Genomic DNA, 25511 nt, shown 5'->3' on the forward strand with positions numbered 1-25511 from the left:
AACATTTTTCTTAGAGTGGAAAAAACACAAAAGTCAGTTGAAGTTGAATAAGAGAACCATTTATTTTACCATCTGCTGACGTGTAAATACTGTACACACCCATTACATGTTGACAGAGACAATCTTTGAGGAGGAAATTCTGTAAAGGAAAGTGAACGTCTCGTCTTAGAGCCATGAGTTGGGGACTAGAGATGTCTTCTCTGAAGACTTGTTTAGGCTGTGGCTTTGACCTGAGTTGCCTTCGCCAGAGCCTTCAGGTCTGTGATGCACTTGGCGATGCTCTCTTTCTCCTAAAAAACAGAAAAACATGGACACAGATATAAAGCCCAGCAGTGTCACCTTGTTAACGTATGAACAAAACCAGAAGAACACATAAAAAAATCTAATATATTTTTTTTTTGTTTGTTTCTTCGGAAAGAGATTCATTTTTAAGTTGTTGTCTGATGCTGGAAGTAAATCAATGAAACTAAAAAAGTGCACTCAGTCGAGGGAAGATCTCCCCCAGGTGTGTGGGGACATGTAGGTTGGGGACAGGGAGTGCAGGGCAGGCTGTGTGTCCAGCACGTATGCATGACAGTATTGGAATGAAGAGGAGACAAAATGCAGGTTACATTATCAAGGTGTAACTGGAGTAGACTGATGATATGGAGAAAAACATATGACACAATGTCCAATAAAACCCTCCCTACCTGCCTCTTGCCTCCAAAACACAGATGAGTGGAATCTCACTCAGTTGTCCCTCCCAGCTCCCTAATGTGTTCACTTAACGGGTGACACAGCAACATCGAGGCCAGCTACGTAATCGCAGATTTCGACAGCGTTGCTCAAGAGCTCATTTACATGGTTGCGTTGTTACGTGCTGTGTGCCTGCTGCTTGCAGCAAAGCAACTCAGCTGAACGTTATTTAAAGTTTGTCAAAAATATATGTATGCAATCAATGTCTGAGCCCCATTTTAACACCACATTTGATCCCCATTGCATCCCTGTGTGCTGCTAATAGACAGAAAGCTAGCATACTGTCAGCTAATCAAGCGAAATAACATAGAACAAAAGCTAGAAAAAAAAAAAAAGATTGGTTGACTTCACGGCGTAATTTGAGCACTAGATACGGTTGACAACAGCTCAACTCTGATTTATAGCATCTGCAGCGACAAGCGTTGGGCATCAGTTCGTAGCTTCATGTGACTGACTTCCATTGAAAATGACTTTTAGCCTGTTGCTGTGTCGCTCATAGTGCGAACACAATATTACAGTAAAGATAGACAAGATAACAAAAATATTTATCTCATATCGTGCTCTACTTTAATGAATCAAAACATATCAGGTATGCAATTGATCTGTAAATGCGCCGGTTCAGAGTGAGACCAAACCTTTCTATGGATGCCCGTTTTTGGGCCATGACAAAGACAAAATGTGGCCTGCAACAGACGGTGGGCATGTTTTTTAGGCCTTGCCAATTTCAGGAAAACTTTTTCAACAATTGTGAATCACTGCAACATTTTGAATTTCTTGAGCAGACAGTCATACATGTGCACAAAACACATTAGACTGATTAGCTGCGGACAGACACACACACACTAACCAACGAGATAAAAATGAACAGGGCTGGTAAGTTTCCTGCACTAGTGTTGATACAATCCAAACAATTCTTTGTCTTTTCCCTATTTGTTACCATTTGACAAAAGCCAAAGGTTGTGAGTAACTAATATACAAATAGTCATTTGGGGGTTAATGTACTCCTTTCAACACCACAAACTGAGAATTATCATAAAGCTGGAGGCTACAAAACAGTTTGACAATTAAAAAAAAATGACTGACCTGCTGAGGAGTGATGCTGCCGACGACACTCTTCTCCACCCAGTTGACCATGTGCTCCTGCTCCATGCGGGTCTGGAGATGCTGCAGGGCGATCTGGTAGTCCAGGCGTCTCTTCACCTCATTGGTCACCATGTGTAGCCTCTCTCTGTAGTTGGTCTCCAACAGCATGGCCACATTGTTCTGGGAGGAAAAGAGGAGTCCAGTCTTTGTAATCACACTGTAGAAATATCTGATATACGCTTTGGTTGCTACAATTGATATTTAATGTATCTTCCATATTCATTTTAAGCAGTTTCAATTCCTTCTTTACGTTCCTGTAAAATCAATGTAGGTGACAAAGAATAGTCATTATAACAAACATTATATCTGATTCTGTTTTTATAGCACCTATGAAGAAATTATTAAAGTTCAAAAGTTTGGAATTTCTTCAACAAAAGCCTGATTGGGTAGTCAGATAGCTGAAGAGACTACTCTATATTTTTGAAATGCTCTTTTCTGCTTTTAGATTGTGGAAAGTCCTCTTTACAAATAGATGTTATTTAGAATTAATTACATTTTTTTCCACATGTAGATCTAAATACTGTACAAAAGTTAAACCAGACTGAGGATTCAAAGGGCAGAAAGAGACATCGTTCACAAGAGTTCATACAACAGTTCATAATATATCCTTCCATCAAATAGTTATGTGATGATAACTGCTGCACCCAAATACGAATTAACTGGTGTCTCCATGTCTCTTTTTGTTAAGCTTGTCTACTTAACAACATGATATAGGATTGGTTACTTCACAGCTGGTTGGTGTGTTGCATAGATCAGTGTTGACTTCAGTGACCTTTATTTATTTATGGATTCTTATTTTACAACATTTTTTTACTTTTTCTCTTTGTGTTGCAGTTCCACACATTGATAGGAGCTGCTGCAGGTTTCTTTTAGCCCCTCTGTGATGTTGTTGCAGTTTCTACTCCTTACCAGCAGAGGTTGATAAATGCCAAAGTTACAATACTGGGTGGTCAAAATGGATTGCTGTGTAGAAATGAAGCAGTGCATCGAAAAAGTGAAAATACATGAACTTGGACAAGTCGGTGCTGCTTACCCTCTTAGCATCGAAGAGCATTGATCTTCCCTCTACTCTCCACTGTTCCTTCTTCTCATCCTCAATAGCATCAGTCAGGTTGGCCATGGATTCATCCTTCACCTTCTGAACCTTGGCCACTTTCTCCTGCAAAAAACAAGCACACACACAGACGCAGGATCACAGGGGTGCTTGCAAAGGTGGTGCACAAAAGAGACGACCAATGGCCAATGACATTACACAAAACAAAACAAATAAACTCTAATCAGGATCCAATTATTAGCCAGAAAAAAGGTAAATACACAAATCCACATGGTAGCCGACGTACATCGTTCACTTTGTCAGCATAAGCTGCAACACTTGGACCAAATTTCTTGACACCATAGATGATGACGCCAAGGATGGAGGCGGCAGCGATAGTCTCATGGTTGATGACATAGATTTCCTTGGAAAGCATATAAACAAGGAGTCCAGTGCCCAGCATGTAGGGACCTTCAAAGAAAAAGAGAAACGTAAATTTTTTTTCTATTTAAAAATACAGGGAGACACAAAGCAAGTAAATCACATAAACAATAACACGAGGGAGGCGCAGACCCAGACCACACATGGCCCTGTCTCATACAGTCTAAAAATATTGTTTATGTAGTTTGGGTCATGTTGTACCAAGGTTGTATAATTAATGTTAGTATTTAAAATTAAATCACATTATTACTACATGACTACATACTACTAGTACATACTAAATGACTGCACACACAATTACTGTAAGTTGATCTTGAGAAAACATGTTAACTTTCAACTGACACGCATGTCTAATGAGAGACCAAACCTGTTTTACATTTTTTACACCACAACTATCAGCCTTGTGTGCAAACTGTGCCAGAGTCAAAACTAAAAATGGATGAGCAGCATCCAGTTTGTATGCACCACATATCCAAACAAATTTGCAGACAACTTGAAGTCTACTCTTAATTCTTTTAAATCGTAGATTAAGACTTTCCTGTTTGCCAATGCCTATTTGGAACAATTTATTCAAAGTTGACATTTTAAATTACAGCCATGATGCTGCATTGTTAATCTAGAAACAAGACTGAAGTTCAATCTGGCTGTATGTTTGCGTTTTGTAGCTAGTCATGTTAAAAAATTGCTGTTCAATACTTTATACTCAGTGCTACCATTATTGCCTTTCATTATACAAATGAAATAGCCAAAATTGAGTCTTGCTTCTGCCTACTGACCTGTAACTCCAGTTTTGGGGTACAGAAACTGGAAAAGCTCCTCTGGGATGATGCCATAACGGACTTTGCCTCCTGTCTCTGGCAGAGGGGGCACTGGGGCCTGACTCTGGGACGATGTGTGTAGGGAGCGAGATGCCTGGACCAGACTGTGGAAGACAACATTATTAATAGATTTTATTTAGGACATAAGCTTTTTATTTGTTATATTGTATTATCATCTTAGTATCAGGATACAATAAGATACAACTGAATTCATCGTGAGGGAAAGTCCTGTCCAGCAGTTGCAATACTAACTTAGAGAAGTGCAGATACAAAGTGTGCAATACACAAGGAGTAAAGTAACATAGCAGAAAAGGCAAATGCATAATAAAAAAATACAACATATACCAAATATAAACTGAAACTGAATTTAACACTAGATAGCAGTAAAGTCCAAAATACAAGAACTAGCCAACAGTAAGGTGCAAAATATAACCAAAAGTAGCAAACTGCTGGGTGTAAAATCTAACAAAAACAGCAAACAGTAAGGTGCAAAATATAACAAAAATAGCTAACAGTAAATTGTAAAATATAACAAAAAGTAGCAAACAGCCGGGTGTAAAATAGCTGACAGTAAGGCATTAAATGTAACAAAAAAATAGCAAACAGTAAGATATAGGGTTTAAGATATATCAAAACAGCATACAATAAGGTGTAAAATATATCAGGTGTAAAAGGTGTAAAATGTAAATAAAATAAAAAATAGACTAAGGTGTTCAATCTAACAAAAAAAATCAAACAGTTAAGTCATTAAATAAAACAAACAAAAACCCCTACCAGTAAGGTGCAAACAATAAATTACAAATAGATGTAAACCAGTATTTACAATGATTCAAAAAGAGCTCACAAAACAACTTTAAAACACCACATACCCAGCTCCAAGAGGGGTGCTGCTTTTCAGGCCATTGGCTGTAAATAGATAAGATCATAACATAAATCAGAGTATTCATTCATGTTTATCTGTTGATTATTTCCTTTATTAAACAACACCTCTCTAAAGCTGCTTCGACAAAAGCTGACGTATTATAACCTCCATGAAAGTTGGGTCAACTGCAGGAGCGTCGTATTAACCAAGTGTGACTCTTAAAGCATGAATGAAGAGTAGACATCTTCACTGTACAACACATTTCAACAGAAACCCTGTTACAAGATGAGACCAGTTCTTCACCCATGACAGCATGATGACAACTACTATAAATGTCCGGTCGCAATTAGACTTTCTTTGAATACTTAAATTGAGAACACGCTTTGTTTGGGCTTGCACTGTAAAGATAGTTTAATTTATCCTCTGTACAAACGTGAAAACAGCTAATGCTAGCAGTCAAAAAGGTGACATTTGCAGGCGTGCATAGCTAACGCTAGCTTAAGTCACTTTGGCTTGTTGCCGTTAGCTATCGCCATCTAACCTTACTGTTACCAACTGATGGTGATGTTTGCTAGAAATGCTGAAAACAACACACCGTAAATGGCACAACAAATGACAGCACAAACACACAAACAATAAAGTAGCTGCATTTTCAGAGAGTCCACCTTGCTTGTGATCAAGACAGGCAGCTAAAGCTAGCATTAGCATGTCTCTCATTCACTGTGCGGCCTTCACTTTACCCTTCAGCTTCACATTCACTTTACAATTTCTGTTTCTCTAGCTTGACAGCTTGGTTATTCCAGAGTTAAGTGAGTTTTATCTGTCTATAAAAGCAAGATTAATGCATACCCGACAGTAAAACGAGCCTGGACAGCATGTTTGAAGGATGTAGTGCCGACTTCTTGCTACACCGGGCACTTGTTTCGGCCTCTTCGTGCCCTTCTGCAGAGAGCCACAAGGATGGCGGAAACACGAGATATTGCCCTGAAACATCGCGAGAGTACAGGAGAGCTCCTATTTTTAGAGTTGTTACAGGAAAAGAGCGCTAGATGGTGTTATACCTTATAATACATCCATGTGTTTTACGCAAAGACACAATATTTATTAGGGACTGTTCTTTATTTATCAGAGGAGGGGAGTGGCTGGGTGTGACTCATTTTTTTAAATTATCATTTTGAGCCTCTCCAGAGCTACAAATATTTTCCCTTGAGCCTCCCCGAGTGACTGAGGAAAATACATGACATTGTTCATACTAGTTACATTGAGATGTAGAATAAAATGATGAACTATCAGCTTTTTCTAAAGTGTTTATTGCACATGAAGTGTCCAAAGAGCTTTGGAAATTTGGAAATTCAACCATAATTTATGTTTTTCACAGTTACTGACTATGACAAATAGTGTAATTTTGGTGATTTTTAACAGTAAAATATGCCATTTAAAAGGCATGTTTTCTTTATAAAAATTGGTGGTAAAAGAAATGCAGAAAATAAATACATTTGTATGCTCCTCCCATAAGCTAAAACTAAAAAAAAACCCTACCCAGTGATTAAAAATTATTTGACATGCCTCCCTTTTTTGCACCACCCCCTCCCCTCTCATAAATAACGTACAGTCCCTTACACAACCATAATATACTATAACATTACATACATATAGCTTTGCCAATACCAAGGGCATTTATATGTATACAGATAAAAACAAAATGAAAATATAAATATAAATAAGAAAGATAAAAAATAATAATATAATGTATTATCTGTTCATATTGAATTAATCAATTAATTAAACTATTCAATAGTTTTTAATGCCTTTTTATTCGTAAGGGCTCTTACTGTGTCCATATTGCTTTCATTCTTTAAGGAAAAGTTTAAACTTTGGTTTAGAGTCCATCCACCTCTTCTTGTGAATGTGTAATGTGTAATTTTTGTGTAATTTTCCCAATAATAAAATTGTGGAAAAAATAATATATTTTTCAACCCCTTCACTTACAGGACACATAAAATTTTCTTTATCCTTTCATTGAACTGTTTACTGAATTTTCACTCTTACATGAAGTTCAGCGTCCACCTAAAATATTCTGGTATACATTAATTAATAAAATAAATGGCATATTGTTTCTTTTTCTAATTCATATAAAGTACAAGAATATTCAATATAAAGTCTGAATGTCTTTTTTGCTGGATATTTCCAATGCAAAATTTTAAAGAAAACCTCTTTAACTTTACTATGAAGACAGAATTTGTACAATTTGTCACTGTCCTGACGGTTTATTTATACATGATGCCAAGATCCAATGTTTCAAGTTAAATATTCTTAAAAGTACTCATGACTTTATTCAAAGCTGACAAAGCATTTGGTCACTTAGCTTAATGCAAATAACACACACACACACACACACACACACACACACACACACACACACCAGCCAATGATGAAGCTGATGTCATTCACAGCTCCATCAGATTGAGGCTATCAAAACATTTTTTGAAAAATGACACTGCTAAAATAAGTTTTATTTCCAACCACACACACACACACACTCACAGCTCTCTCTGCCGTGTGGTGTGTTCAGGGGGATTGCCCTGCTCTGTGTGTAATCTTCAGGCCCACCCGTGTGTGGCATCAGTTTGATGCGAGTGGCTGGTGAGATAGAGGAACATATGACGCTGTGGTTCTCTTCACTTCCTGTAAAATTATGCTCAACAGAAACAGCTACATGTGAAACAGACAAAAACCCGGGGAAACTATTTCAGAAGAGTGATAAAATGGATGACTTCTAAACGACCTCATGAAGCCTTGTCCCCACTGAATGAAATGGCGTTGTAGGTAAGCTCTGTCAGGTTTTTCAGCTTCTTAAGCAATATTTTGTCTTTGCATTATCTTGCAAAAATTCCTTCCATAACCTCAATCAACACTTGCCGGGCCTAGTCTGTCTTTGATAACTCTGGTGTTAAAGGAGCTCTCTGACATACAATGCATCCGCTGCAACATTTACTACTATATTTACTATCACTGCAATAAAAAGTACAACTATACGAGCTGCTTCCACAACAACTGACCTGCATGGTTCATGAAGAAAATTCAGCTCTGTATACAGAACATCACTAATGTGAAAGATACAGCTATCCCTTTGCATTTTGCTTTATTTTACACACATTGCTGCAAGTTTCATTTTAATATTTGGAGGGACACATGAGCAACGGGGGTCTGAGGGTTTTTTATGCATCACTTTATGCATTTTCTTCTACAATGTACGGTGTAAGTGTCTTTTCTATCGTCTTATTTGTGGGTAATCTACGCCCATGTACTGCTTGCATACTTTAGGAGTACAACCACTTACTTTCTTTTTTTTTTTTTCTTTTCCTCTGTTTAAGCATGTACGAATCTCTTGAGATTAAAATATCAGGGCAGTGTTTCAGAAATACAAAGTTATACCACGCAAATAAGAAGGTCTATTTCAAACACAGTGTTTTCTATGTATATGAAGAAAGAAAACTGAACTGCATCATATGCACAGCCATCAGTTTGCACGTGCAACACCTAAAAATCATTTTTTTTCAGCTGACTATAACACACTTACTTAATACACATCAGTATTTTTTAAGCATTACAATGTTATAGTGTGTATTACAGTTGTCCTGTGCAACTATCAATCATGGACATACAGTATCTGTATAAATAAGAGCTGTGTATAGCGTATATAGATTTTGTTTTATTTTATTTTTATTTGATCTGATTTGTATTTTGGGAATATTTTTATTTTATTTCACACTCACTTACTTTTTTTCCATTTCTTTCTGCCCTACTCTTGAGCTGCTGTAACATGTGAATTTAATGTTTGTGGGAATGTTAAAGTCTTATCTTAGCTTACATCCATTTCCTGATATGTTGTAGGCTCAAGGCACTGTAACAGCCAGAGGAGCTGCCATGGACGCCCTGGCTGTCAGTGAAATACAGCTCTCCCCAGTGAAACCCTTTGACCAAATCGTGGACATCAGAGCACAAAAACGTGAACACCTGCGAGGACGTAACAACGTGACTTCCTGCCGCAGCCCCACGAGAGGGTTTGACACAAGACTGATAAAGAATGAACTGAAGGAAAAGAGGCAGCTTGAATTTCTGAGGAGGAGATCAGTGAGCCCAGAGCCGTGTGGTTTGAAAACTACAAACTATTCTTCAATAAGAAAACCTTCACCAAGGACATTTTCAATGAAACACCACAGTTCAATCAGCAAGTCGCAGACTTTGCATACAAGCACGTACAATACTCCCACCAGCAATGAGAGACATCTAAAGATGACTTTAACACCAAACAGCAGCATAAGTGACGGCCCAAGCACCAGCAACTGGGTAAATGTCCTCTGACGTTATAAGGAATATTTTAATGTTTCATCTTTTCCCGTTCATCTTTTCCCGTTCATAGAAAATAACACCTGCGTCTGCGTCTCTGTCCTCACACCCTCAGGCCTCCTTATGGTCAGAACAGGTAACAGTGATGACACAAGAGAAAGATCATGCAAGGAGGCAAGCATTTACCTCCACAGCAGCGGCGAAGGAATCAAACCAGCACCGGACAAAAAACACAGATAAAAGAGAGAATAGTATCAATGGTAAAATTATTTATTTGCATAGCATTTTTTTTCACCAGAGACTGTCAAATTATCTGAAATACCAATAATGCTGTTTTTTTTTCTTTTTTTAATTCGTCTAAAAGCTCAAAAGACATGCATCAAAACTGCCATCCAAACAGAAGTGACTCGTCAAAAGTTCTCAGTCCAAACTGAAAAAATTATCCAAAAAAAGATTGTGCATGAGAGCAGTGCGCAGACAGAGTGAGTTGAATTTAAATCTAAAATTATCATCAGATTGGAGTTTTATGGCTATTTCTATAATGAAATATTTTCTTCTGTGCAGGTCTGGTTTCGTCACTATCAAGGAGTCAGTAAGTTTCAAACTGTTGCTTTATTCACTATTTTTTTTAATCAAAATTGCAGGTTTACAAAATAAGATTTAATAAAATGTAACTGTTTTTTGTCTCTTATCTCTCACAAAATAGGATCTCCAGCTTTTAACTGATTACTTGCAGGTAAACCAATCTTTTTTTTCCTCGAGTCATTTCTGTGCTGTTTTGTTATGTCACTTTGGACAGATAAAATAACACATTCTTCCTCTTACAAATAAAAACAAAGAAATTAAATACAGTTAAACACTTACACAGCGTCTACTTGGTCTGGTATGATTAGGAGCTTATGGTGGCTAATATTAGCCAATGTGAGCTAGATTTTACTGTGTAACTGAGATTACTGGAAAAAAAGTTGGTGACTTTTTTTCTGCTTGTGCTGTTAGACTATTTTAGCATTTAGAACTATCAAATAATTGTATCTTGTGGCTACAGCGGTTCCAAAATTTGAATAGTTTTACAATTCCAAAACCAAACTGTCAGGAAATCTGTGTAAAATAAAATAAAAACAGAATGCTATGATTTGTAAATTCATTTTGACTTATATTCAGTTGAATAGAGTACACAGACAAGATATTCAATATTCAAACCTATAAACCTTGTACTTATACTTTGTAAATATACACTTGTTTTGAATTTGATGCCTTTATGAAAAACTGTGAGGGAAAACAATCCAACAATTTAAGAACAGCATTTCTCAAATCATAATTGCAAAGAATTAATGGAATTCACCATCTACAATCCATAATGTCATAAAAAGATTCAGAGAATCTGGAGAAATCTCAGCAGGTAAGGGGCAAAGCCGAAAAGCAATATCAAATGCAGGTGACCTTTGACCGCTCAGGCTGCGCAGCATTAAAAATCAATATGGTTGCATAAAGGATATTACTACACAGGTATAGGAACACTTTGGAAAAACACTGTCAGTAAACACAGTTTTTTGCTGCATGTGTAAGTTCAAGTTCTGACTCTACCATGCAAAGTTAAAGCCATATATGAACAACATCCAGAAACACCGCCGACTTCTCTGGACTTGAGCTCATCTGAGATGGACCGACACGAAGTGAAAAAGTGTGCTGTGATCTGACGAGTCCACTCTTTAAATTGTTTTTGGTAATCGTGTCCTCCAGGCTAAAAAAGAAAAAGCATCCAGATTGTTACCAGCGAAAAGTTCAAAGCCCTGCCTGCAGCCCAGATCTCACGTTGAAAATTTGTGGCACATTATGAAGCGAAAAATTCCACAATGGAGACCCTGGACTGCTGAGTAAATAAAAATGTATATCAAGCAAGAATGGGGAACATTCACTTTCAAAACTGTGAAAAGGTGATGTCACACAGTGATAATAATGCTCCTGTCCCAACTTTTTTGAGCTATGTTGCAAGTGTCTAAATCAGAATAAATGCACATTTACAAATAGACACACACACACATATATATATATATATATATATATATATATATATATACAGGTAAAAAAAAATGCAAATCATTGCATTCTGTTTTATATATGTTTTACACAGTGTCTCAACTTTTTTGAAATTGGGGTTGTGTTTTTTATATGATCTGAAGCTACTGTATGGCCTGTAGCTTATGGTTGCTTATGTTTGCTAGATTTGTAGCGTTGTAACTGACACAACACATTTATGACTCAATGTCTCTTCTCTGCATTGTTAATATTTTCCACAGCTACTCTAATCCAAAAATACAACATTACAGTTTTATATTCAGCCTGTGCATTAGATGATAAATGATGTGGTGAGCATCATTTCTTCTAAATATCTGGTTAGCTACACTTGGTAGTTGCATGCTGTTTTAGCTCACTCTCTCCTCTGCTGTGTGTTTTGTGCCAGGAGGCCCTGTGGAGAGAGGAGGCTGTGGAGAAGAAGCTGGCAGCGCTGCAGGAGAACACGTCAAACCTCATGAACTCCTCCAACAAAATATGGATGGTAAGACTCTCCATCTGTATTGCAGCTATTTACTGACATCAAACACCCCCAGTGTTTAGTAGAGTCAGTTTCCAAATACCAAACACATATCTCTTATTTGATTAGGTCATGTTGTTTCTTAAGTTTCCCGGTTGATGTGACACTCCAAAATGGGTTTGTCGCAGTCGTGCATACAGCAGTGTATGGCAGCTGCTACCTCAGGAAGGCCTATGCAGTCTGTGGTTTGGAGCTTCCTGCTTCCGCTCTAACATATAGCACACAGGGCAAATGCGAGCTGTCATTCTTACAAAGGAAGGGCGTGACAGTCAGCAGCTGTTATAGATGCCATACATCTCATTAGCTCTCTTTTAGTTAAGCTGGCTGTAATTCATGAAGGGGAACTATTGGTGTTTCCCTTTTACTGTTTTTTAATTTAATTTGAGCAGCTGAAAATCTGATTCATGCTTTGTCATTTTCACTCAGGTATGTTATCATCAGGCAACTTATATGCTATTTTCCTCACTAATGACCGAGTAATGCTGCAGCACATGCAAACACTGTGATCTTTCTTGATGCTCACTGATGCGCCATGTTCCCTCTGTGAACCAGTGAGCGCAGACAGTAAAAGAACATACTGTCACAGATTTTGGTAGATGAACTATTAGTTTTCCATCTGCAAGTGACAGCGTGACAGTCAGTCATTTCCTCTCTAACCCACACAGGCTCGCTGCAGTGAGGACCTGCTGAGAAACAAGATCAAGGCTTTGGAGGCGCAGCTGCAAGTCTGCCTGCAGGTAAGAACTGCAGCTGGAGGTACAAAAAACAACCACTGAGTGATTTTAATCTGTTTTTAATATAATGTCTTGCAACAATTTAAACAGTGTCCTTCCTAAAATAGCCAACCTGCTCTGCACTCTCACTCTGTCATGCAGTGACAGTGCAGTGTCTAATAAGCGTGCTTCTATGTGGTTTTTCTGTTAGCATCTTACCCTGTGAGCCTTTGTAGGCTTAACTCAGCAGTGTTGCGTCCTTTTAGAAGTTTCCCAAGGATGGAGTGAAGAAACTGGTGATACAGATGGAGAAGCAGAAGCTGGTGTATGAGGAGAGAGCCCTGGTCGCCCTGCAGAAGATCACACAAGAGAAAACGGAAGCGCTCAGCAAGGCTCAGACAATGCAGGTCAAATATCTAGCTGTTAAATAGAATAGTGAAAAAGCTTGGTGTATCTATTTGACTATGGGGAAAGTCTTTTTAAGGTCACTTACCTATGTAGGGCATCTGGTGATATATGTTGCTGTTGAAATATCAAAAAGTCAGGTTTAATCCATTAATCTTAAAGATATTTTGTGTGTTTTGCCAGCAGGAAGCGTTAATTACAACAAAGGCAGAGGCACTGAGATGGCAGCACCTTTATGAGGAGCTGAAGCTGAACTCTGCACAACTCAGGGAGAACCAACACTTCAGTAATGATCAGCTGCAGCAGCTGCACAGCCAAGTGGAGGTACAGTACAGTTTGTGACCATGTCGATGGCTTGAAGTTTCACTGTAAATTGTTGTTAGAGGCACGTGTGTTCTCTGCAGCTGTCCAAAGCCAGGGAAGCTGAGCTGAGGGACGAGGTAGTGTCAATGAGACAAGAGAAGCAGGAGCTACAGTACAACATTTATCTGCTGGAAGAGGACAACCAGATTTTAAGAGAGGAAATACAGCACCTCAGAGGCAAGCCACTTACACCTTCTGATCATTTTTTAACACAAACTACTCGTTGTAGCATTTAAAAGACTGCAGAGGCAACATGGGTCATTTTAACTGCTTTCTATTTCTTAGATGGCAGCAATGAGAGCCAGGACTTTATGATGCAGGGGCATCTGACGTCAGAGGAAGCAGAGCCACAACTGACGGTCAGGAGAGACCCTCAGGTGGAGGAGCAGCTCCGTCACACTCAGGAGAAACTCCGACTCAAAGAGAGAGAGGTAAAGTGGAGATGTCACAGCGTACTGCAGCACATCACAAGCTTTTGTTAGATTTCAAGCTGCCTCACAGTTGATAATTACAGCTGAACTTCACAAAATTAGATACTCATGAATAAACAGTATATGATTCAAAGATGTTATCCCCCTCATTTACAGTGTTGTGCAGAGCCGGATGTATAATGAGACTTTATATTTATTAAAAATTGTTGAAAATGAATTCAAAATATTATTGGAAAAAAGGGACATAAGACTGTTCAGAAAAATCTAATTCTCATTGTTTTGCCAGAAAAAAATCTGAAAAAATTAACTCTTAAAGCTTCCACTTACTAGCTTCACTAACATATTTTAAATGAGTACCTTGTTTTTTTTTAATTAAACAAGATGTTTTTCACATTACATGCCCTCATTTCTGGAAAAGCTTAAGGTACAATTTGTCATATCTAGCTATCCTTTCATCTCTCTAAAGATCACCTGCATTGTAAATTTATTTTAAATAGGTTGCAGGCAGATATGATCTACATACATGCCCCTTCCATATGTCGCGTGTGTGTGTGTGTGTGTGTGTGTGTGTGTGCAGTGCGAGGAGCTGCAGACAGAGCTGCAGGCCATGGAGCAGGAGTGTCAGTCCAGCCAGGCCCGGCTGTCGCAGTGCAGGGACGAGCTCCGACAACTCAGCCACCGCTGCAGGAGACCGGTGAGCTCTGTGTGTGTGTGTGTGTGTGTGTGTGTGTGTGTGTGTGTGTGTGTGTGTGTGTGTGTGTGTGTGTGTGTCAAGTGAATTAGAAAGTAAATGTCCTTGCTATACTCAAATGCTTTGATTTGCCCTTACATTGTCATTGTCTTTTTTGCTGCAGTGACCAAAATCAGCTACATACTCATACGTACATTCATATATATACTATTTAACTTTAGACATTTCTTCATATACACATTCATATATATATACATATATATATAAAATTGTATTTAACTTTGGCATTTCTTCCCTCTTTGTTTAGAGTCGATGTGGTTTCTGGTGGAAGTTGTGTGTGTTCTTCCTTCTTCTCCTGGCTGTGGCGGGGGTTGCCATGTTGTGGCTGTGGCATCCTCCTTTCAGAGAGCAAATTGAAGACCTGTACACAGACATAGAGAGACGAATCGAAGACTATCTCATGGACATGGCCTCCCCTCAACACTCAGGCTGTTTTAGACCGATATGAGAATGTTACTGCTCAGGAACATTATTTTTGTTGTTTTGTTGCATGTGTTTTAAAATAAGATATTGTTTTCTAGGATGTAGTTGATATTTTTGTATCCCCCTACAGTTTTAGACTTGGAACTCAAAGTGTGTGTGAAAATGTTGTTCTGATGTGTGGGATGTTTGCAGAAAGTTCAGATACAAGTGAACACTTCCAGTGTGACAAATGTTTGTGATGTTTGCAACATTGAAAATTTGTTAAAGCACTATCACGAGATGGCTGATATGAATAATATTTTTAAACTGTGAGTCAATAATAACAATAGCCAGGAGAAGAAATACAGGAAGTATCCTTTGTACTGTAAACAGCTTATTTAGTCAAAACCACCAAGCAATTACAATAAAGACAAAAGGTTAGTCAGTTGTTGGTCTCAATAAAAGAAAGAAGGGATAAGAACTCAATGAAAGAGCCATTAGACTTCGATATTATAAGAAATAAACATTGTTACTATAACAAATACTGTCTGGTGGGTTTTCTTGAAAAACATTTTTAATCTTAGTGAGATTGAGTTGAAATGAAAGCTGCTGTTAGACATGCCATGCAATGAGACAAAACAACCCATATTAAAAATGGCAAGATGTAATAGCAGCATTCTTGCGGGAGTACCTGAAGCACTATGGGTGATAATTTTTGTGCTACTTAAAATCAAAATATTCTCTCAGCTCTAAAACTGAAAATCTTATTGAAATAAAATTTTGACTATGAGCAACACAATACTTAATTGAAGACACTAACATATGATGTTTACAATGGCATTAAAATGTAGGAGCTGTCAGAGGTTAAATACTCCTATCCTGTCTGCATTAGAGCAATTTAAATGACTATTTATATCGATGGAGCCTGTATTTGAAGTTCTCAAGCCAAACACAGGCACATAGTAGTAGAGTCATTGTTCTGCAAGTCACATTTAATTCTAAAATCTTTGCACTCAAGTCCAAGGTCAGGTCTCACATCCTTAAATGTGACTTTTAAGTCCTAAACAAGACATAATCTGCTCTTTGCCAAATTGAATGCCAATTTAAAAGTAACAATGTACTAAATGTTCTAAAATCATGAATGCTTTTTAAACATTTGTATTTATTTGTTAAAACAAGAGTGACTGTCCTCAAAAAAACACAGGGCTGACTTTGCATTTTCATAGCATAATAGCACTATTAACTAGTACCACAACAGCATGAATTTTGTATGTTACTATTATGTCTTATTTATTTGTTGTATTTATTGTTTGTATTCTTTGTATTGAATTTCCTTCTGGGGATCAATAAAGGATTATCTTATCTATCTTATCTTATTTTATCTTAACACATCTTGTATTGGAAAAAGTCTATAACTTTCTCCTCAAAAATTGGCTGGTGGGGAACATATCAAGTATTTTCAAGTCAAAAGGCTCAAGTCCAAGTGAAGTCATGAGTCACTGTTGTTAAAGTCAAAGTTGAGTTGCAAGTATATTTTGAATATTTTGTCAAATCGAGTCAAAAGTCATCAAATTTGTGACTGGAGTCTGACATGAGTCCACAGTCTCTGCAAATATCAGCAGCATGACATCTGTGAGAACCATCCTCGTCACAGTGTTCAGCACTGATTGTGTCAGTGATGTGATGGCACTGTGTGGTAACTACCAGCTGCTCATGTCAGTGCTAAAACGACTGAATGATATGTTGTAAATTCTACACAAATGTTCATGAAACTGACAGACATGACACACGGCACCGTCTATTGTCTGATAACACTCCAACTCAGAGACAAAACACACTATTGTTCATTGTATTCATTGGTTTTAACTGTTCCAGATAAAGCTCCATTCTCACTAGGCACTGACACAGCACATCCACCACACTGATCTTTCTTTTACCTGCATGTTCCCCAAATACAGCGCAGCTCATTGAAGAGATGGATCTCTGCTGGACTGGAGGTCAGTCTCCTGGTCAAACTGACACTGAAGGTAAGAGGCTGAAAAGTATAAGTGCAGATGAGTGAAGAGGTTTTAGTAACATATGTCACAACATCGCTGAGAGGATCTTGCCAAATTCCGTTTTACTTACAGGGTGGTAATCGTCTGCAAGATGAGGGCTGCAGTTCTGCTGTTTGTTGCGGGGTTGTGTGTGTTGAACGTCACATCTTCCCTGAAGATCTGCGCTTTCAACGTTCAGAGCTTTGGTGAATCAAAGGCCAACAACAAGAAGGTTATGGGAATTTTACTACAGGTACTCTACTTTATGTGTACAGTAAATATAGAGCACAACCCACACAAAACTAAATAGATAGTATGTATATATATGTTTTCCTTTTGCTCCCAAGATTCTTTCTCGGTGTGACTTGAGTCTTATTCAGGAGGTCCGAGACTCTAAAGGAGCAGCAATACAAGCTCTGGTTAAAGCTCTTAACGGGTAAGAGCTTTCTTTGGTCCAAAAATTGCTCATTTAAAGGATCTGGTAAAGTCTCTGTCACATCTTCATCTCATAAAATGTATGTTGTTTTCAGCAGATTTGACAAATCAAACTCATATTCCTATGTGGAGAGTGAAAGGCTGGGGAGGAAGACCTACAAGGAGCAGTATGTCTACATTTACAGGTAACACATATGAAACACAGCCTGCTGATGTTGACAGTCAGTTTAATATCCATAATGTCTCATTTTTCTTCTCTTGTGTTCTCCAGAAACAATGTGCTGACAGTCAAAGAGCACTACCAGTATCCTAAACTTGAGGGAGAGGGAACCAATGAAACTGATGTTTTCTCCAGAGAGCCGTTCATCGTCCGCTTTCACTCCCCCACGACATGTATGATAAAAGAAAAGGCATCTTTGGACTTATGAAAGAAAATAAATTAGCACAGACTGCAGCTATGATCTGAGGCCAGTTTCACAAAGACAGAATTGCTTTTCCTGGTTCAGAAAAACCTGGATGCTCGGTGGATCACACCATATCCAGGTTCCTACTAATTCTCTTTCACTACTGATGATCAAATGAAAAGCTAAATACAGCAAAGTGATAAATGCAGCTTAAGCAGCCAGAAACCAAGCTGCTGGGTTCATTAATAAGAGTTATAGTTATAATAGCTCGGAGGAAATAAGACATTTACTGGATTTTGAAGAATAAAAGAGGCGGCTGCACTCTGACAATCAGAATCCTGGATAATATCATAATCATGTACACAGTGGTGGAACTAGTATTTAGATTACTACTTTATTTCAGAAAAAATAGCAACGCTAAAGTGTAAATTTACTCTATTACAAGCTGAAGTCCTGCAATAAACATGTTACTTAAGTGAAAGTATAAAAGTATTAGCATCAAAACTTACTTACTAAAATAAGAGCACTAATAAGAGTACCCATTTCAACATCTCACTGCATTATAATTAATGATGCATTCATGTGTTCACCACTTTGATACCACACCTGCTAAAGTCAGGTCTAATACTAACAGCTTTGTATACTACAAGGTTGATGAACCTATGGTATTACATTAGATTTTATTAGTTGATTCAAAGTCACTTTATTTTGTATTAATAATTAAATCTGCAAAGTAACTATAGCCTTTCAGTCTAAAATGTAGTGGAGTAGAAGCAGAAAGTAGTATAAAATGGAAATACTTAAGTAAAGTACAAGTACCTCAAATATATGTGTAAGTAAATGTATTCGGTTGAATTCCACCACTCTGTACACAGGGATATGTATATAATGAGGTTTGCCTGTGTTCCATGTAAACATTGTATCACAAACATAGTAACCAAGAAATACTGAAGTCTGTATGTGAGCACAGTCAATGAAGATGTGTCATAAATATTTTATCTTTTTTTGTTTTTCTAGTGGTGAAGGATTTTGTCTTGATTGGACAGCACACATGTCCCAGAAATGCCATGAAGGAGATTGATGAACTGTATACTGTCTTCAAAGGAATTCACAAAAAGTGGAAGACTGATGTAGGTTAAACATCATCATTTAGAGAGAATTTGTTTTACTCATTTCGATCAGTTTTTTAATGTATACCTATGTCAGAGATCCTCAGCTTTGCCTCATACTGGTTTCTCTCTCCCACATATGACGAGATGTATGATATGATTTATCTTCGATGTGTTGAACTTCCCCTTTTGCTTCCTTTCATTCACCCAGAATGTGATGATCTTAGGGGACCTCAATGCTGGCTGCAACTACGTCACCATAAAGGGCTGGAGAACTGTGCGTTTGAGGAGTGACCCCAAATTTTGGTGGTTAATTGGAGATGAGCAGGACACTACTGTCCGTCAGAAGACACACTGTGCTTATGACAGGTCGGTGACTGCTGAGAGCCAAATTACTCAGAGAAACTGATGCAGAACTCAACACTCAAATGCCTTACAATATGTTTGTGACATTTTCAGGATTATTGTCCATGGACGTGAGATGATTTCTAGTATCGTGCCAGGTTCAGCTCAACCATTCAACTTTAAAGAGAGTTTCCATCTCACAGAGGAAGAGGTAAACATGTGAAAAATAAACCTTTTAAGCTCAGTTATTTACTTAAAATGAGCATTAATCTGGTTCTTCTAATGGCACTTTTAGGCTCTTGAGGTGAGTGATCATTTTCCTGTAGAAGTTGAGCTGAAGCCCAACCACCGCTACCTCCTCCGCAATGAGCTGTAAGACAACCATCGACACACCAGGATGAATTGATTTTAACCGCAGTTTTACTTGATTTAATATTTTAAATAAATCAAAGTTCCCAACAGAATATTCGCGGATAATTATTATTATTATTACTATTTTAATAATGACTGTAACTCATCTTTAAAGAAGCACTGCACCAGGGGCATTTCTAGGATTTTAGAACATTGGGGGCTGCATTTTTTTTTAAAAATCTGAGCCCTCTCAAATGCTGGATCATTTTCAAACAATTCTGCTCTTAAGCTTCAGATTCTGCTGTTTCTCTTTAAGTACGAAGCTCCAACTTTATTGCTTCAGTTTTGCTCTGAAGGGCCTTTTTCTCTGCTCCAATCTGTCTTGCAGGAGCTTAATAATGGAGGTCTGCTGCTCATGTTATTTTGAGCTTGAACCCTCTCAACTATGAGGAGGCTCTCTAACTCCAACTCTATGTTGATTCTAGACACTGCAAAAAAAAAAAAATTGCATTTGACAAGAGAGCTCAAGCCTCATTGCCTCCAACTTTTTCTCAAGGGCCTGTTTCTCTCCCTCACTCTGCGCCAAACTGAATTGCAGAAGCCTAATATTGTGGGCCTAGTATAATGTATAATGTTTAGCCAAACTTAGCCGGGTTCCAGAAATCACTGACCCTCTGCTCGGGAGCAAATCAAAACAGTTGGTGAGAACGTCTTCTGGATGTCCAGGTGGACTCTCCCTTCAGCAGAATTCTGAGTCTCGCCTCTTCATCATTAAGTTCACAGCAAACCTGTTCCTTCAGTTCACTCAGGTAGACATTTATTGGAGTTTCTATTCTGCCAATTGAATTTGATTACTTCTGCCAGATATCTGTGTTGCGTCCCGTCATTCTGGTCTTCTCTGAGATTGATCTTGATCTTGATGACTAAACTTTTATGTAATAAATTCCTAATTTTGGAAATATTATGGAGGAAATCACTGTGATCGCACATTAACAACTGAAGTAGTTCATTCTTTGATTACTATTCAATACAGTCCAGCAGAGTACAATCTCTTACATCTTAATACAGTTGCCTCATGCTATATAAATCCCTAATTTTGGGGATTACTGTAGGCTGAATCACTGTGACGTCCCATTAACAACAAAAATCACTTCCAGGGAGACAACTGGCAATCATTTAAATTACAGCGATGTGTAAAGTCAGCAAACTTGTTAATTTCTATTGTCATCTTCAGCCGCAACTCTAATGTTTAAAGATATACAATTGGTATAACACTGTGGTTCAGCTTATCTAACTTTACATATATCTGAGTGTGCTCTGACTGCAGCGCTAATCTGTGAGGAGTTTGTTTACATGACATGACAGAGTTCTATTTTAACGGATGCAGTGTGGACAGAGAGCATTCGATGTAACACGGTATCTGACGCCTGGTCCACCACACTCATCTCAGTTGAATAAGACAATAAACATGAGTTGTTTCTGCATGGAGGAACTGAGTGTTCAGCTGCTGGAGTTTATATCGTGCATCTGAAACCAAAACCACATCAAAGCTGACATAATTTCATGCACTCATAAAGGTGAGTTCCTGCAGCAACACAAAACATTACTTTTGTGATTTCACCTTTTTAGAGAGACTTTTGAACACATTTTGATTATCTTCGGTGTTACAGTTGGGCTTATATAATGTGATCATTTGCAGTTATATGTATTTAACCAAATACATTAGTTTAATATGTAATTGTGCACTGTCTGTTTGACAGGAAACCACTTGCAGCGACAACAGATGAGAGCAACTTCGCGCTCTCTTCCTTTCTGAGAGGAGAGATTATATGTGGCAGTGCAGTAATGTTTGTCTTGATATAACTTCTACTTTACAAAACTACTGTTTTTGCTATTTGCAAAGATGGAACAAAGTTTTGCTGATGTGCTTAGTGATGCTTTTTCAGGTAAGAAATATGTAATGGTATTTAGTTTTTTTTTTTACTTTTTCTACCTAGTCATTAAAGTATTTAATTTCAAAATTATGATGTTGTTACAGAAACAGCTGTTCTGTCTTTTCCTGATGAAGATTTGGATTTTGAGAATTTGAATTTTGATGAAAAGTTTAGGGAGGACAAAACACAAGAAAACTTACCAACAAAGGAAGACGAGGCTCTGCACCAGGAAGCAACTGTAGTTTTGTCTAATGTTGAAAAAGATGCACAGGCAACAGTTCTGTCCAGCATAGACAATGTTACATTCATGGATGAACAGATTCGTGAAGAGCAATGTGATGATAAAAGCGATGAGGAAGATTCTGAAGGGGTCATGTGCATGGACAAAAAACCAGAGGAGGATTACACAAGCTCTGAACAGGAAGGCTCTGTCTCTGGAGAAGATGAAGAGGATGAGGAAGAGGATTCAGGACCAGGAGAGAAACCAGGGGATTTGCTGAGGTCAGTTTTCTGCGACGACAACATTTGCGATGGTAAGAAAGAGGAGAAGATCTTTGCTGAGGGACAACCTCTGGCCCCGGAGGGTGCTGAAAACCCTCAATTTAGAAATGAGGAGCAAGGTGAGAGTGATGAGGAGGTGTCCTATTTTGAGAGAGTCCCTGAAGGTGGCAGTGAGATGATGATAAGAGGTGACGGGAGTGAAGAGGATAAGCAGCAGAGTGAAGAAGAAAAGGAAGAGGGCTTGTCTGAGTGCGAGGGCATGAAAATCGAACAAGAAGAAAATGTTCTCGCTCCGTGCTTGGAGCCTGACAATCCTTGTAGAGACGACCCAGCGAAAGCCAGTTTGGAGTTTCCAGAAATATCGGTGCAAAGTCTGCAGGATCTTATTGCTGAAGTTGAGAGTGAGGAATGTGGAGAGAAAATGAAGGATTTCTCAGGTGAGGAGCATCAAGATGCAGGTGAGAGCTTTGCAGATTATCCCTCAGACTTTTCTTCATGTGAATATGTAGAAGAAGGGGGAGAAAATCAGGAGAGAAATCATCAGTCCAGTGCATTGGCTTGTGCATTCGACAGCAGTTCAATTGAAAGGCAGGACACCTGCCTGGAAAGAGCTGTGGCGACTGTAACATGGATGGAAGGAGCTGAGGACATTGATGAGGAGGCAGACGGGTATCTGTACAGCAAAGATTTAGAGGACGTTGGTAAGTTCGGAAGCCTTGATGTTGCAACCGAAGAAAAAGAGATTATTGAGAACGTGTCAGAAGATGAAGCTGCAGTAGGGTGTGATGATGGAGGTGAGACAGGTGAGAGCGACTCCTACAGCTCCAGTGACGACGATGACGTCCAAGAAAAGAGGAGCAGTGAGGAACTCTCTAACAGTATGTGTGTACAAGAAAGCAACAAGCGAGAAGAGGAGACTCTCAGTGGGAGCACTGCAGCGTTTTCTGAAGACTACAACAGCACGTATCCAGCTGGTTTCAACATAAACTGGAATCTGGACGTGTTAACAACTGAGACCTTTCTGTCTGAAGACCTGTTAACCACAGACGAAGCGGAAACACCATTTTTAGATGTGACTCAGCCGCCTGCAGAAGTTGTCAGCAGCTACTCAGAAAGAAGAACAACAAACCCCTCTAATCAGGGATCCCTGGATGACAGCTTCTTCTTTAACACTGAACAGGAAGCCGCCGAGATCACCGAGCTGGGACAGCTGGGAGACGACGAGTACGAAGAGGAGAGGAACTGGGAACAAGAGCAGGAGAGAATAAAGGCTTTCTACGAGTTTTATGATGACAGCGACGGGGAGAATGAAGGTGAGTGAAAATCATGATTACTATCTCGATGTGGAATAAAAGTTTTAAATAATTCATCAGTGTCCATTTGTGGATTTTTACAGGGAGACAGATAAAAGTTCAGTTTTGTGCAGATCCGTTGTCTCAAGTCATTCACTATGAAACTAACAGGTGAGCATCAATCCTAGTATTCATTAAAAGTTGTTTTTTTCTTGAACTATATCAATATCCTGACCGGTGACAGACCAAAACAAACAACTATGTGCTTGTTTCCCAGCAGTGACGTACACTCGCTTAGCAGTTCCACAGAGGGAGAGGAGGACCAGAGCTCTACAGAGACATCTGAGGTTTGCATGTCGACACATATGAGCGCACATGAAAACATATATATAAAGATATATATGAGATAAAGCTGACTTTTTATGTGATTTGCCATTGACCAGGAACTGAAGGAGCCTGACGACACCATGCAAATAACACCAGCTTGTGATCCGCCGGACGTTCAGCTACCAGAGACTGTGCCAGATATCAGCGACACACACGTCTGTACCAGGAAACACAAAGTGTGTACTCACCAGCCTTTACTGAACATCCACTTTGTTCATTTGTTCCCGAATGGTTTGGCAGCTTTTACCTCTTCATGCTGTCTTTTGTCCCCGCAGTGTTTCAACATGCTGAAGCTGACACTGAAGATGGGTGTGGTGGTACTGATGGGGCTGCTGATGTTCTGGTGGGCCACAGACCAAGAGGGCTGGTTCAGCCACCTGCCATTCATTTAGGGCAAAAAAATTATACATTTTTGTCCATAAATTTTGTTAACATGCCTATAGATGATAAAAAAGAAAAATCCAAATTGACAACATTTTCCTGCAAAAATGCAATGTAAAGTGCAAACATTCAAACTTGTGTTCTATTATCTGTAATATGCAATTTTGTGCTTAATAAAAATCTATCTTTGTTTACAATGATGCTGATGTATTTTTATGAACTGCATATAAATTATGCTTCTTCCTTTTTTGTAAGATATGTAGGTTATATCCGAGATAAACATGTCCAAATCTATTGCATTTAAACATAATGTGGTGGACAATAAATCAGATCATTTGCTCTTTTTTTAACTTAAGAAGTAGTTTTAAGATACTTGTGCCACTTGGTGGTTTTCTGCATTTTTGCCACATCACCAAAGAGGAAAATATTGAAATTTTTATATATTACCTGACAGTTATATTTACTTATCATTTTACAGATTTTTTTATTTACAAACCTGAACTTTAAATATTCAGATCATTATTACATAATGAGTTGTTTCAAATAATAGTTTTTGTGATCATACTGATGTACTTTTACTTTTATATAACTTTTACTTGTAATTAAGTATTTTTATGTTGTACTACTTACATACTTGCTTTTTTGTTTTGTTATATATATACAGTATGTAGATGTGTGTGTGTGTGTGTGTGTGTGTGTGTGTATCACGACCCTCCAGTAATAATAATAAGTGAGTGGGAGAAAATGCATGACCCTTCCCACACCATAAATAACCATTAATTACAATTTCTGAGGATAAATGGTGTGATTTTGGAGAAAGAAAACATGCCTTTGAAACCATCATGCAGGTTTTGGGTTTCTGAGGGTAAAAATTAATACAAAATACGACCATTGGAAGCTGAATGTCTCTCCCCTAAGCCAAATAAAAGACATACCTCCCTTCCCAGAATTATTTGAAAAGCCTCCCCCATCTTGCACCACCCTCTTCCCTCTGATAAATAATGAACAGTCCTTAAGTAAATGATGTACATAATTCTTCAGCCACTGCTAGTGAGGTTAGTATTAAGAATTAGCTTACCACTATAATGTGCATAAGCTTTAGCATTAATAATTAGCAATATCATTTGTTTGTTTTTTGTTTTGTTTTGGTTTTTTTTTTTGCTTGCACTTTACAGATGAAAGTCTTTATACAGAATATAAAAAACTGAGCTTCAAATATGCAGATCATTATTACAGATTCCGCATAACGAGTTGTTTTATGTAATACTTTACTGATGTGCTTCTGCTTAACTGGCA

At 38.3% G+C, this 25511-nt stretch overlaps 4 protein-coding genes and 1 long non-coding RNA gene across 9 annotated transcripts; 3 read left to right on the plus strand and 2 right to left on the minus strand.

Annotated features, from left to right (window-relative positions):
• Positions 1-37: 37 nt before the first annotated feature.
• On the minus strand, positions 38-6023 carry atp5pb (ATP synthase peripheral stalk-membrane subunit b). Its single transcript, XM_042491474.2, has 7 exons — positions 5882-6023; positions 5040-5076; positions 4129-4274; positions 3219-3382; positions 2912-3037; positions 1819-1998; positions 38-290 (listed from the first exon to the last, which is right to left on the minus strand). Exons 1-7 carry the CDS (start codon positions 5907-5909, stop codon positions 213-215), a joined length of 759 nt encoding a protein of 252 aa, XP_042347408.1. The 5' UTR covers positions 5910-6023; the 3' UTR covers positions 38-212.
• Positions 6024-7682: 1659 nt separating this feature from the next.
• On the plus strand, positions 7683-15582 carry traf3ip3 (TRAF3 interacting protein 3). 2 transcript variants are annotated; one of them, XM_042491469.2, is made up of 14 exons: positions 7683-7858; positions 8927-9382; positions 9498-9642; positions 9747-9864; positions 9947-9974; positions 10089-10118; positions 11844-11939; positions 12641-12712; positions 12955-13095; positions 13277-13417; positions 13498-13633; positions 13742-13887; positions 14465-14581; positions 14886-15582. In XM_042491469.2, exons 2-14 carry the CDS (start codon positions 8960-8962, stop codon positions 15084-15086), a joined length of 1794 nt encoding a protein of 597 aa, XP_042347403.2. In that variant the 5' UTR covers positions 7683-7858; positions 8927-8959; the 3' UTR covers positions 15087-15582. The 2 variants fall into 2 exon arrangements, with proteins under 2 accessions (XP_042347403.2, XP_042347404.2); XM_042491470.2 differs by having other exon boundaries at positions 7686-7858; positions 13280-13417.
• LOC121946747 (uncharacterized) lies at positions 10523-13499 on the minus strand. Its single transcript, XR_006106040.2, has 4 exons — positions 13325-13499; positions 13182-13210; positions 12908-13038; positions 10523-11123 (listed from the first exon to the last, which is right to left on the minus strand). It is a non-coding gene; the product is annotated as an uncharacterized LOC121946747 (long non-coding RNA).
• Positions 15583-16983: 1401 nt separating the features above from the next.
• dnase1l1l (deoxyribonuclease I-like 1-like) lies at positions 16984-19838 on the plus strand. Of its 2 annotated transcripts, none has more exons than XM_088082233.1 (9): positions 16984-17067; positions 17170-17329; positions 17424-17512; positions 17607-17696; positions 17783-17904; positions 18933-19045; positions 19236-19393; positions 19484-19580; positions 19665-19838. In XM_088082233.1, the coding sequence occupies exons 2-9, from the start codon at positions 17189-17191 to the stop codon at positions 19743-19745; spliced, it is 891 nt and encodes a 296-aa protein (XP_087938359.1). In that variant the 5' UTR covers positions 16984-17067; positions 17170-17188; the 3' UTR covers positions 19746-19838. The 2 variants fall into 2 exon arrangements, with proteins under 2 accessions (XP_087938359.1, XP_042347405.2); XM_042491471.2 differs by having other exon boundaries at positions 16988-17067; positions 17610-17696; positions 19665-19834.
• Positions 19839-21164: 1326 nt separating this feature from the next.
• Positions 21165-24415, plus strand: LOC121946742 (uncharacterized). Of its 3 annotated transcripts, none has more exons than XM_042491467.2 (7): positions 21165-21297; positions 21481-21666; positions 21759-23468; positions 23552-23618; positions 23725-23794; positions 23891-24010; positions 24110-24415. In XM_042491467.2, exons 2-7 carry the CDS (start codon positions 21624-21626, stop codon positions 24224-24226), a joined length of 2127 nt encoding a protein of 708 aa, XP_042347401.2. In that variant the 5' UTR covers positions 21165-21297; positions 21481-21623; the 3' UTR covers positions 24227-24415. The 3 variants fall into 3 exon arrangements, with proteins under 3 accessions (XP_042347401.2, XP_042347402.2, XP_087938356.1); XM_042491468.2 differs by having other exon boundaries at positions 23728-23794; XM_088082230.1 differs by lacking the exon at positions 21165-21297 and having other exon boundaries at positions 21331-21666.
• The last annotated feature ends 1096 nt before the right edge of the window (positions 24416-25511 follow it).

Source organism: Plectropomus leopardus, chromosome 9, assembly GCF_026936395.1.
Source record: "Plectropomus leopardus strain MGB_pleo_1.0 chromosome 9, ASM2693639v1, whole genome shotgun sequence".
Classification (NCBI taxonomy): domain Eukaryota; kingdom Metazoa; phylum Chordata; class Actinopteri; order Perciformes; family Serranidae; genus Plectropomus; species Plectropomus leopardus.

Coding starts and splice junctions, on each gene's coding strand:
- atp5pb (XM_042491474.2), bottom strand. CDS start 5,909: ATGCTGTCCAGGCTCGTTTTACTGTCGG. Junction 5,077..5,881: donor CAGGCTCGTTTTACTGTCGG/GTATGCATTAAT, acceptor ATCTATTTACAG/CCAATGGCCTGAAAAGCAGC. Junction 291..1,818: donor GCAGCATCACTCCTCAGCAG/GTCAGTCATTTT, acceptor TCTGTTTTTTAG/GAGAAAGAGAGCATCGCCAA.
- traf3ip3 (XM_042491469.2), top strand. CDS start 8,960: ATGGACGCCCTGGCTGTCAGTGAAATACAGCTCTCCCCAGTGAAACCC. Junction 9,865..9,946: donor GAGAGCAGTGCGCAGACAGA/GTGAGTTGAATT, acceptor TCTTCTGTGCAG/GTCTGGTTTCGTCACTATCA. Junction 12,713..12,954: donor AGCTGCAAGTCTGCCTGCAG/GTAAGAACTGCA, acceptor GCGTCCTTTTAG/AAGTTTCCCAAGGATGGAGT.
- dnase1l1l (XM_088082233.1), top strand. CDS start 17,189: ATGAGGGCTGCAGTTCTGCTGTTTGTTGCGGGGTTGTGTGTGTTGAAC. Junction 17,905..18,932: donor CTTTCACTCCCCCACGACAT/GTATGATAAAAG, acceptor TTGTTTTTCTAG/TGGTGAAGGATTTTGTCTTG. Junction 19,394..19,483: donor ACACACTGTGCTTATGACAG/GTCGGTGACTGC, acceptor TGACATTTTCAG/GATTATTGTCCATGGACGTG.
- LOC121946742 (XM_042491467.2), top strand. CDS start 21,624: ATGGAACAAAGTTTTGCTGATGTGCTTAGTGATGCTTTTTCAG. Junction 23,619..23,724: donor ATTCACTATGAAACTAACAG/GTGAGCATCAAT, acceptor CTTGTTTCCCAG/CAGTGACGTACACTCGCTTA. Junction 23,795..23,890: donor GCTCTACAGAGACATCTGAG/GTTTGCATGTCG, acceptor GCCATTGACCAG/GAACTGAAGGAGCCTGACGA.